This window comes from Cyanistes caeruleus, chromosome 14, assembly GCF_971803275.1.
Source record: "Cyanistes caeruleus chromosome 14, bCyaCae1.hap1.1, whole genome shotgun sequence".
NCBI lineage: Eukaryota > Metazoa > Chordata > Aves > Passeriformes > Paridae > Cyanistes > Cyanistes caeruleus.
Window position 1 is genome coordinate 13,458,648 of NC_141714.1, and position 13,091 is coordinate 13,471,738.

Below are 13,091 nucleotides of genomic sequence, written 5' to 3' on the forward strand. Positions count from 1 at the left end.
CAGGCTCCAGCATGGGCACTGCTGACACACTGGGGTACAACTCATCACTGATGCTGAATGTACCCAACAGCAAGGCTCAGGCCTCTGGAGCTGCAGGCTGGAGGAGCCCTGCCTGGTGGGGCTCTCCCACACACAGATGCACAGACACCAACTGAACAGCTGAAGCAACTCACCGTTTAAATTAAGTTCAAAGCTGGTGACTTTATACCCTCCCTCAGTGAGACACAACACTCAGAGAGGAAGCCCTGAAATGCACCTAATATGATTCTCACCCTCAGTTTTTAGATTATGTGCTGCAGGAGAAGGTCAGTGAACTCCTTCCCCACCCATAGGCAGGAGGCATTCAAGGGGTCCTGCCAAAAATAAAGGGTAGCTTCCTGCCCATCTCGGTATTTGTTGATGGCTCGAACACCCACCTGCTGCCAGCTGCCTCCCACTTCCTTGCTGACCCTGCTGCATCAGCAGCATCCTCTTACACATGTCCTCAGCCAAGCCCATTTCCTTCTCTGAAATATCACCCCTGGCAATACAGCCAAGCGAGGCCACAGGCAGCTAAGCTTGCTGCGACCCAAACTTCTCTCTCTGCTCACAGTCTGATGTGCTGCAAGGGCCACCTCTCATTGCATGAGCACCAAAATACAGCCCAGCCTCTGCAGCCAGTTACAGGGCAAAACCAAGCTAAGAAATTTAATGGGCAGCAGCATTAACCAAGGGGTATTTACACCTGTACCCAGTGCAGTCAGGTCAAAAGGGTCTCACTGACTGGGAGCAGGGTAAATACCTGCCACAAGTGTGCCTTGTCCCCCCTGCAGACACAGGGCGTGGGGTGAAGTGGCAGGATTGCACTGAGGAAATTCCCAGCTCCAACCTGCCCAGCACGTGAAGCAGCTCAGGGTGGGGTGGGAATCTCACAGCCATTTGTGCCACACTGCCTGTACACTATACCACAGCTGGGCACCACATTCCCACAGCCCAGCCCAGGGCTGGAGAAGGAAATTCCTGTCAGAGCTGGCCCTCTCTGCCCACAGCAGGTCTGACAGTGCTGCCTTTTCCTCCTGCCCCTGAGAACATCATCAGTAAGCAGTCTTACACCACCTCAAACTGGAATCAAAAGTAATATTATTGTTATCAAGGCTTTTGCTTTGGAACAAAAGCAATTTGATTTCTTCTGCAGCCAGGAAGACCAGAGGTTACCTCCCAAACAATGAAGATTAGCTCTTTGAATGCCAGTCCCCAGTCAGGACCACATTTTAAAAACCTTGATGTAAAGTCGAATTTTGGAGAAAAACATGAGAAAACGACCAAAAATCCCACTAATACCAGAGAACTGTGTCCTTCCTTACCAGGCCCATCAGGGAGGACACCTGCCTCAGACATCTACTGCTTAAATTACAGCCTGAGTCACAGCACAAGGCGACACTTGATACAATTAACCAGGCCCAGAATAACTGTAATTAACTGTTAATCTGCTATCAATAGCTCCACTTACACCGGGTTTTGCTACACAAGGATTCCTTCAGGTTTGTTTCCTCCACAACAGGATAAACTTCAGCTCTGGTACAGGATATCTGGTGTTTGTTTTAAGGCACCACTGTGCATCAGCTGCATGCTCTGAACACAAAAGCAAATGAGTCTCCTTTCAAGGTGTTGGTCTGGCTTTTTCCACACCTGGTTTCCACAGCACTGTTTGGAGGATGGTCCCTGCAGGACACACCTGAAGCACCTGTCTCTCCTCCAGAGCTGAAGCCACAAAGCTGAAACCCTTCACATACATAAAACCACTCCAGGATCCACCTCTGATGGAAAACAGGCACACAAACACACCAGATACAACCAATCTCTGACTGCTTAAAAAAACTCGCTGTGGGTGACCTGTGGATGCAGCATTCCCTCAACAATCCCAGTGAACATGGAGGTTTCCCACAGGGTCCTGGAAGGTGATGTTTGCTGCTGGCTCTTCCTGAAGAGGGAAAGGAAGGGTTGAAAAGTCAGCTGACAGTCAGATACCTTCAGATTTAATTACATTCTCATTACCGAGGGTCACACTTCCCCTGATTTAACTGCCCTGGCAAAATCCTGTCAGTACCACTTGCATAGAGAGTGGGAGAGCATTTACCCAGCACTGATGGGAACCAAGGCACAGCAAAAAGGACAATGGAATTAGTACTTAAATACCAGGCCTAGACTCGGTGGAGCTATAGATTATTTTGTGTACTGAAGAAGAATTAACTGATCCATTCTAAAATGCATTTATCATTAAAATAAAAATCTTCTGTCATTTTATTTAATAGCCTTAGTAAAAAATAATTGCAACGTCTGGTTGCTTTTCAACAACATGTGGTTTTAATATTTTAATTGTTACAAACTGTTTAATAATGATGAACAAAGGGCGTGTCCAAGTAATTATTGTATTTATTAACATTTCTTTTGAAGGCTTGATACATTATATTGCATACACACAGCACTTCAGACATTGTAGTGCTAACTTATTAAAGGTGGAAAATGATTCAAAAGTGACTTGCTTTGGTGCAATTTAAATATTGTATTTTCAAGTGATTAGTGTTGTGCCTTGCATTATTTAACAATCTGGCACTTTGCACATTTTTCTAATTATTATACAGCTTCATCTGATCAGGGAATTAAAATACAGTGGGAATAATAAACCTCAGAGAGCCTAGCAGGCACAGGGAAGCTTTCACCAAATCCATCAAAGTAATGGACTTTTCTCAAGGGGAGATATTTTCCTGAAAAGTCCCAGCTCCCCAGGCTCTCCCATAATAAAGTTTGTATTTCCCAGTGTGCCCAGAGCAGGGTCTGGGTCCCTCTGGCACCCCGAGCTCCTCTCCCTGTGGTGGGGTCAGACCCTCCCCACTGCTCCCAGTGCCCCACCACTCTGAGCAGAGGGGTTGCAGGGCACAAGGGCATCACACCGTTCCCAGGCCTATTCTGTTTACATTTGATTCAATCAAGTTGTGGCCTTTTGGCCTCTTTCCAAATTAACTTCTGGGTGACCTCCACCATGCCCTCTCCCAGCAGCCAGGCCGCCGGGAAACAGCCCATTAAACCTACAAACAAATATGGGACATATTGGTTGATCAAACCAGCTTCAAACACGGCTCTGGAAATCCAGGACGTGCTTTTTTTGCAAACTTCAGGTCTATTTTGTCTTCGGTCATTCACACCTCTGGGCCTCCTGCCTTTTTTTCCCCCCCACTTCCAAGTTTAGCTGCGTGTTTTACTGCCTCATAAAACTTCTAATTTTTGTTCTCATCCTCCTGCAAACCCCTCTAAGAGCAACGAGAGGCTCTTTCACATGGGGCTCACTGCAGGACTGGGTCTTTACACCGAGCACATGAAGAAAGGCAGCAAGACCCTGCTCGGAGGAACAGCTGTAATACTCCAAGAAATTGTGTCTTCCCCTTATTTCCAAGGAAATAAATCAAAGGGAGTTTCTCAGGGTCTGTGAAAGCATATTGCCTGCATTCTCATCCCCAAAGGGTTTATTTTTTCAAGAGCTTATATGGTAGTTAGATTTCTGGCTAGAAAATATGCAATATGATAAAAACACAGTCCCTATATGGGGCAATAAATTACAGATTGTTTGATGTGGAAACCAAAGAACTGTCAAACTCCAGTATATCTGAAATATTCTAAATGAGCCCTTAACTCGAGTGTCTGGAAATGTACAATATGTTTCCAGGCCATTCAATTTTGTAAAGACACATCTTCCCCAGCTAAGTTTCCTTTTATGGATTTTACTATTAATTTTTGGTATGTTTTTTCCCCTCCTTTTCTTAAAAAATCGTGCTCTTCCTCCTCGAGACAGTACTGTGATAAACACCAGGATTTACCTAAGCATAAAAAGAGACTGCAAGGGGGCACAAGCTTAAAGAGGTAATGGCATTAAGGATGAAGTAAAGCATCTGCTGCAACGGTGTCAGAGCCCCATAGGCACTGCAAAGGATGTAAAAGTCACTTCAGGACAGACAGGGACAAGAGGGAGGACCAAGAGCGTCACATCAGCCAATTTGGTACCACAGATCCCTGCTGCATCCTTACAGCAGCATCACTCAGGTCCTCCCTCCAGGGCCTTCCACGGAGGACCAACAGGAGGTCACCAGCGTGGCAGGGCCCCCAGGACGTGGGACATGTGGCACCTCCCACCTCCCTGCAGAGCTGCTAAAACCTGAAGCTCGTCCCCATCTGTCAGCCATCCAGACGTGCCCGTGGCCGGAGGAAAAGGCTCACCCTGCACACAGCTTTCTGCCTGGGGAATGTTACCAAGTCACAAAAATCTGAGCAAGACCCTGTGCTGACACTGAGTAACCTTCCAGTTTCAATACAGTTTCGCTCAAGGGATGAGTGAAAACCCTTCTAGCTAGAAACAGACCCCATCCACACTGGGAAATAAAAGTTAGGAACCAATTCCAACTCATTTTCCTGAAGGTGACCCTTAGCCTCCCAGCTGAGATAACAATGCTAATATTTATGGATGGGCTGTTCATGCCTCTGGGCACACAACAAAAATAACTCAAATCAAAACTTGGTAGACATCTAACAGAACTGGAGGGAGAAAAATTCCAATATGGCAATAATAAAGCATCTCACCCACCAATGCACAAAAAATAGCATCAGGCACAATCACACATTTGGGTGAAACAAAAATGGTCTGATATGATTAATAGGCAGCACTGAGGGGGACTCATCCAGAAAGGGCTGACTTGAGACAGCACACAACTCAGGCACTGTGCTTTATTCATTTTTTTGTTTTAGTTTGATAGGTGCTCAAAGTAAAAAGATACAGACTGGGGCACTTCCCCTTTTCTCTAGGTTAGGTTTTCTCTACTTCTTTCAATCCCCATGGGTTTAATTCTAATGCACAAAACCCATTCTCATTTCAAACTGCAAACGTTTGATGAGAATTTCTCATGTGAATGTGACTGCGTGTACCTTTACCCAAATTAGGTTTGAGAAGACACAAACTGAAGAGCAAGCACAATTTGTACACACAACACTGAAAGAACAGACATTTCCAGCAGCATGAGCATCCTGGAATAAAGGTGGAGTCATCAGCAAATTACAGATATTTAGCAAAAATCACCAAGTAAAAATAAAAACTGTGGACCTCTATGGAAACTGTACCAAACAGTTCCTGAGTCTGCCCACATCCACAAAATCCAGGCTGTACCTCTAACACAACACACTGGGAGGAAGGCACAACACAGTACAAGATTCACAATTTACAGCTAGTCACACAGGAATCCAGTTTACAGCTCTGAGCACCACAAAGATGGTCTTTTCTCCAAAAGATCCTGGATGTCTGAAAATCCTTAAAAACCACTGTTGGCTTGAGCTTGATGGATAAGGAGATTTTCAACCCTCTCCAGCTCGGGAGCTCCCACTGCTTCCCAAATCTGAAGCCAACACCTGAAAGACACAACTGTAATTCATCCAGAGCTGCTGTTCCTTCCACATTTAATGCTCTTTGGCAATCAAGATGCATTCCAGATGTGAAAGAGAGCTCAAAACTTCCTTCAGCCAAGAAAATAAGTGTGATGGTAAGCTCTGACACCCCAAATCCCAAATTTAAGTAACCTCCACAGTTTCTTTCCTGGTGTAAAAGCTACTGACCATAGACTACAGACCCTCCATATGATATGATATGAATAGAATCATATCATAGAATTACAGATTGGTTTTTGTGGGAAGGGAACTAACAGATCATGTAGTTCCAATCCCCTGCTACGGGCAGGAACACCTTCCTTAGACCAGATTCCTCCAAGCCCCATCCAGCCTGCCCATGAACACTTCCAGCACTGGGGCAGCTGAAGCTTCACTGGGCAAGCTTCAAAACTAATTAGCACAAATGACTTCCCATTTTCTCCTGATTTTATTCTCAGTTCCTCCTCTTTCTCAAACACAGCTTTACAAGAGGGTTTGACATTTCTCAGGCTCTTACATTTGTGCTGTTCAAACCCAAACAGCTTACTTGCCCCCCATAACACATTCCAACCTGACACTGCAAGCCAGTGGGGGGAAGCGCTGTAAGAGATCATGGCCAAGCCGACTGTATTCACCCCCTCACCACAATTTTTCTCTGAGCAGCAGCTGACAGAGACACTCTGCTGCTGCAAACAGCTGAGCTGAGCACAGCAGTGTTTACCCAGGGTCTCCCACTCCACAAACCTCCACTCCTCAGAAGCCCGAGCTGTTCAGCAAAGACCTAACTTGACCCAGTCTGGCAGCCAGCATTTCACAACCACTTTATGTCAGCAGTTTCAAGTACATAATAACCATGTTTTGTTCAGTGCAACTTTCTCACTGTGAATGGCAAAATATCATTATCACCTGCAGGTTGAAGCCTGCCCTCTACCCCATTTAATAGGGAGCTGATTATGTTATTCCCCCCGCTTTTCCCCTTCTAATAGTTATGGGCTGTTGGCAGATGGCACCGCTCGGCACAGGGAGCGTGTGGGAAGGCAGAGCAGGCTCTAGGGCCACTGCCCATGGCAGATCCTGCATGGTGGGGTGCTCCTGGGGACCCCGAATCCCTCGCCGCATCCTGCTCCCAGACAGCACCTAATGAGGCATGCCTGTGTCGGAGGGCACGGGGTTAAACCAGGAATGGCTGTGAAAACAGTCCCTGGCAGTCCCGGAGCAGGAAAGCAGAGGTTAGCAGAAAAGTTGCTAAGCCAGCAACTCCAAACAGAGCCGCCCTCACAGCCCACCAGGCTGGGAAGCAAAGCTGGGCTTAACCCCAGGAACCCACCGTGGGCAAGGTCCCTGCTGGGAAGAGCTCTCAGGAGAGATGGGGCAGCTCAGCTGTGCTGGCAGCGTTACCACCCAAGGACTCACCCCGTGAGGTCCCAGTGCTGTGTCCTGGCAAAGCAGCAAGTCCAGGCCACCTGCCTATGAAAATCTATGCCTTTCCACCTTTACCTGCCTATGAAAATCTATGCCTTTCCACCTTTACCTGCCTATGAAAATCTATGCCTTTCCACCTTTACCTGCCTATGAAAAACATCTCCTCTCCGAGTTACTGTGACATCCACGCTCAGTGGCACAGAGGGTAGAGCAGAGTCCAGACCCAGACCCCAGCCCTGCTGGCCTAAGGCAGTGCTGGGGAAGGTTCAGCCACAAGCTGAAGGCTGTGCAGAGCTGCCACCCAATTCTCTGGCAGCAGCAGGGCTCCTTCACAGGCCTAACCTGGCTTGGCATAATGGGTAGAGACAAGATACCACTTGTCTCAGGAAGGATGCCAGGTCTGAGGCAGTGGGAAGGAAGCTTCCTCCCCAGCAGAAAGGATCTCATCCAGCTCTGCCATTCCCCATTCCACCGTAACATGCCCCACTGCTGACTGGGAGAGAATGCCCAGGGAGATACAGCAAAATAAAAATTACCCTTATTGCTAGCCATGAGCAGCGCCAACAGGAATTCCTCCAGCCAGGGGGGACATCGGGTACGTGCTACATGACCCCCTGCCAGCACATCATGCTCAAGGACAGCCCATCAGCTCCATCTTTCCTGGATCTCCACTGCTAAGGGCGTGGATGCCCAGCAGAAGCATTCTTGTACTGCAGCCATGCATCCACACAGAGCCTGGCACAGGCTGAGTCCTGGGAGGCTGCACCATGCAGAACCACGCCAGCAGACATCCAACAGGACTGGCCACATGTGTCCTCTGGGCCTGCTGCTGTGCAGGGCCAGGGTGGCACCTGAGGGCTCCCAGAGCTGCTGCAGATGGAGGCACCTGGGATGTCTGTCTGAGCCCAGAGAGAGTGCAGGGGAGGCCAAACTGATTTGGAAACCGCCCACTCGGAGACATCCCTGCTGGCACGTCTGCAACAAACCTGGTTGATGTGTTTCAGCTTGTCAATGATCTGGCTGATCACTGGCTCTGGACCTTTCATCTTCACTTCATGGTTGCCAGCCTGAGCTTTTGCTCCGTTCCTTGTGACCTGGGGACTGTACCTGTAGGAAAGAGAACAGAGAAGACCACAATGTGAGGGGCTAATAGAGAGGAGGTCTTTAAAGTTCAGTACAAGCATAAGAAATCCCAATACAGGCACCAGCCCTTTCCAAAACAGAGAGCACAAGACAGTTAATAATGACAAAGAAAGGACAGAAGATTCCCATAAACATTTTTTGCTCTGACTTTGCGAAGCAGCCAGATGATGTAGTTGTATCACTTGAGGACAATGAAGTCCTTTCCAGTCCATTAGTAACCAAGGAAGATGTTAAACAGTATACAACAGAGATAAATATTTTCACATAACTTGCACCCAAGAGTCCTAAAAAAGCTGGCTCAGAAATTCTGGCTTGCTCATGTTTGTTTAAAATAAATCTTGGCAGACCACAGAGACTCCAGTACAAGAGCAGTAGTGTTGTGCCCACAGCCAAAAAAATGAGTGGGATGACCCAGTTAACTGCGAGCTGATTAGCATAACATCAACCCCCTTGCAAAATAATGACTATCACTGATGTGTGATTTCAATAATAAAGAAATTAAAGCATCAGAATATAATTAATGCTGTCAACATTGCTAATGGAAAATAGGTGTTGTCAAACAATCCTGATTTCAGTCTTTGATGAGATCCAGCCTTAGGGATCAAAGTAACTGCTCAGACAGAATGTACCTTGACTTTGGTACAGTGCTGGGCTCTGCACCACAGGGTATCTCGATTTACCATGGTACCATGGGAGCCAGCAAAGCCCCCACAGACTAGACTGAACTGCCAGGGCAGCTCTGCAGAGGAAGGAGGCCGAGCTGCACTCAGCTTTTTCAACGGCACTTAGGAAAGAAATACACATTCACTTGCTGCAAGGTTCATGGAATGACAAAGTTTTACAGAGTGATTAAAGGGAGGGGAAGAGGGACAGAACTAGCACACTCTTGCTTTTGGAGGAACACATCCCTGCACTCAGGACCTGGGTAACAGCTGATGATGCTCCAGCATAAGACAAGCACCAAATCCAGGCTCAGGCCAGAGCAATCAGATGCCACCACTGCCTGCTGGTAGCCACAGCAGAGGCACGGAGCACACCGGCGCCTTCTCGAGCTCTGGGCTGCTGCCATTCATCACAGCCCCACTGATGGGCTGTGGTGCTCTACAAGCACAAAACAAGTCCTCATCTCCAAGGACTGGCAGCCAGGACAGGCACTACCAAACCCCAGCACAGCCTCTGAAAGGGAGATCACCGAGATAACACCAGAATCAGGCTGCTTTACGGTACATCTGTTTTTCCAGTGCCATGGGTAAACACCATGAATTTTCCTTTCTGCATTCATCTCCTACACATCATGTTTTTACCCAGCACCAGCCCTAGTGGCTGCCTCCCTGTCTGCCAGCTCCCTGCTCCCCTGTCCAGCTTCCATCCTCATGCTGCCAGGCAAGCTCAGGCAACCACAGTCAGCCCATTTCACATGGGTTTTGGGGAGAAAGTGGGACTTTAGCAGGCATTTAAAGAAGGGGAGGGAGACAGGAGGGATGGTGGGGCCAGCTCAGGGAGGATGTTTTGCTAGGGTAGAAAGCAAAAGTCATGTGGACATTTGGCCACAAGAGCTATCAGGGCACACTGAGGGCTTGGGGATACTCAGGGGCTTGGTTTAAACTCTGCTTAAACTCTAAACTAGAGGATGAGATCTACTCAGACATGTGGGGATGCAAAAGCAACCCCAGATCTATACTGGTGCAGCAGCAATCTGCCCCAACCTGAAATACTCACATAATTTAAGTACAGATCTGAGGCAGATTTCCACTCCAAGGCTATCTCAGAGCAGGAGTTCCATGTGCAGGAGCTCTCTGCACCTCCAGCTGGCTCCCCAACACTAGGCATGCCCCATCTGTACCTCCATTAATGCCTGTCAGCCCTGTAAGGTGCTGCACTGAAGAGATGACACAGGAAAAAAGGGACAGGAGAAGGGGGGATGTTAGTGCCTGCAGCACAGGAATACACACCTGTGTATATTCCTTTTCCAGGCACAAGCAGCTTGTCCAGGTACAGGCATCAACTGCAAAGCACATTCAGCATCTTGGCCCTCCCAAGCCTCACCAGCTCCTGAATGAGGGGGTGAAATTCAGGGGCACAGCCTGCACAGCCATCCCAGCCCTGCACCTCAGCACCCCTGGGTCCCCCCGTCAGGACTCAGCACTTTGCACAACACCTCTTTTTTAACAGCTGCCTTATCCTGGGAAGCACAAAGCGTGGCTGTACCTGACACAATGGCTCCCAGTCCAGAAAAGCCCTCAGAGGTGCAGCAGGAGGCTCGGAGGAGGCTGGCAGCAGAGGGAGAAGGGGGCCAGGCTGGGGCCAGCCTGCAGCAGCTCCTGGCACAGCCCTGCATGCTCCCAGCACCATCTCGTGGGAAGAGGATGCTGCCGCAAGCACAGACCTGCCCGGCTCTGCTGAGACTGGTGCTGGGCTCCTTGCAGGGGGACAGAGCACCGGGAGTGGTGAGCCATTCATCCTGCTGCTTGTTTGTCACACTGCCACTTCATGCCACCCTGCCGACCTGACAAACACATCTGGAGGCTGCACGTACACATCCACAGCACGCACGGGTTTCTAGATGACAAAGAAATTCCTGTCTTTGGTGTCACTGTAAATTTAATTTAAAACACTGGTGGAACTCAGAAGTACATCGCTGAAAGGTCTCCTGTGGTTTCAGAGATTTAATCAGGAAACTCACACAGGTTTTAGCAAGAGCAGAACCAAGCCCATTTGGTGCATCCCTAAATTAATAAAGTCTCTCTCCTAAACAGTTTTACACAAAGAAACACAATAGCTTGGGTTTGAGTGGGTGAAATCCCTTCTGAAATCCACGCAACAGCTGCCAGAGAGGATTTCTGTAGCCTACACAACATAATAAAGGAGGGAGGAACACAGTACTGCAGCAATACTATACTATAACTCCATGTCCAGAGACTGAAACTGTTCTCCAGAAGGTTCTGCTGGGGTGGTGAGGAACTCAGATCAGCCTTCTCAGGGGAGAAAGTCTACTAGAGAAGGAAGCAAACCTGAAAGCATTTGCAGAGGGATTTCTCCCTGAAACAGTGATGGTGGAGAAACGGAGTGTGCTTCCCACCTGGCCAGACACAAGGGTATATACCCAATCCAAAATGAATCATTTGCACCATTACACAAGCCATTTGAAGCAGCAAGGCAATGGGCCCTGCAAGCTGCACATCTTAGAGCATGCATTGCAGAAAAAATGAGATGCATGGGGACCTGTTACATCCCACCAGCCAGAGACATGGTCCTGTGGGACTTGGGTGCTTTTGGGGACACTTCCTCCAAGCTGAGACCTGTTGGTGTGCTCAGGTACAAGGCAGGCACCAGCTCCCCTCAGCTGTGCCACTCTGTGCCCCAGCACCAGCCTGGAGTGGCCACATTCAGGCATGTGGGATGCAGCCAACCAAAGGGTTAAAGGCTTTGAAATGTAGCTTCAGCAAGAGACCTGCATTCCTGAAATGCCAGAGAAGCTGGAAAAGGCAGCTGGCACCCCTCCCTGCAGCCCTGGCCAAGCAGCCAGGCCTTAATATGGCAGAGAGACGCCTGTGCAGCCCCCAGCAAGCTGGGGGTCCCAGGACAGTGCCCATGCAGGCTCCTCTGCATCCCCCCAAAGCTGATGGGTTGGTGGGCTGAGAGGAAAAACAGCCAAATCATCACCTTCCTCCCATGTTCTCCAGTCAGTGCAGACAAAGAGAAATCTCTGAGCCATCTCCAGCTGCTTTCAGCTTATGCCAATAAAACAGCCCCTTCAGCAGGACACTTGTGCCACTTCATGAAACCCATCACATGCCTCTGCCATGGTGATTGATACCAGCATGGAACAGCAAATACACACAGTGGATAAAGTCCCCCACCCCGGTCCCTGGGGGTCCCTGAAGGGGTATCAGTGTTGCAACATGAGCATGGTCTGGCTCACACTTCATAAGCAAAGCCCAAAATACTTTTCTCTTTGACATGTCTCCACATCAGCCAGCAGCATCTCCTTGCCTGGGCTCCCTGGGTGTGGGCCCTTGCTGGGGACCTGGTATTTGCCAAACACAAATGTCACATTGTTAAATGTGCTGATAAGAAGCCCTCATTAAAAATTACTTTAAAGACAACCACCTTATGAAAACAGGAAAAAAAGCCAAATCCACCTTATGAAGTGGGGATAGTACAACTGCAGACCCTTCCTGCCTCTCCTCATCCACCAGACACAAATGCCCAAGTATGCTGTCAAATTGAAGCATTTTCCTCTCCCTTCCTCTCTATGTCTCCTGTGAATGTTTGGTCTTTTCCAATCCAAATGCAGCTCATTCCAAGCTTTCATTTCATAGCAAAGAAGACAAGATGACAAATGTTATTTAAACACATGGCAATGAGTGTAAAATGTGTGCTCATCCCACTCGGCCCTGCTAGGCTTTGGGATGAGTTTCTGCAATGCCTGATCTATGATTTAGAGAAAGTAATCCTGAAAGTCAAACATAAAGAATTACACCTTTTAGAAAAAGAAAAGTAAGTATGTAATTCAAATAACAATTAATTTATGCCTGCCTTCCAGTTGCAAATTATTTATTCAAAGGTATCTCTAGTTTAAACAGCACGGTATCCCTCCCAGGCTCACTCTCTACTATCTGTGTTCACTGAATTATACTTGTCAGAGAGAGTGGGTGGGGGACAAACACAACACAGACAGCACAACACAGAGGTTTCATTGCACAAGAGTTAATAACTGAGTTTGAGAGAGCAGCATTCCTCAGACCCCCAAAGCTGCTCTGCATTTCAAGATGTGACTTACTAGAGATCATGTGGACTGGTGACATCGAGTCCTCACCACATAGGAGGCAAAAGAAAAGAAAAAGGGGAGAAAGGGAAGAAATGTTTTGCTTCTCTGCCCTGCTCCTTACATGAGCCCAGCTCTTACCTCCAGCTGGTTTTCATGGGTCAGTAAAGGTGGGTGCAGTGGTGAAGCCAATATTTTACTCTCTGACCCAGCTAATTTTTGGTTTAGCGAGAAAACCGCAGTGTCACATCGGCAGTGAAAGCAGTGGGGGCCAAAAGGTTTGAAAAGCTGTTCCTAAGCCACACATCCTGCCCTG

General features: G+C 48.2%; 1 protein-coding gene across 2 annotated transcripts in view; it reads right to left on the reverse strand.

Moving 5' to 3' along the window:
* The window catches only part of GPC3 (glypican 3), a 141,527-nt gene that overhangs the window by 35,112 nt on the left and 93,324 nt on the right, over window positions 1–13,091 (reverse strand). For both annotated transcript variants that reach the window (XM_086850026.1, XM_086850025.1), the window contains one exon: window positions 7,851–7,971. In XM_086850026.1, the coding sequence (XP_086706152.1) occupies window positions 7,851–7,971 (121 nt within the window). The remainder of the gene's footprint in view (window positions 1–7,850; window positions 7,972–13,091) is intronic.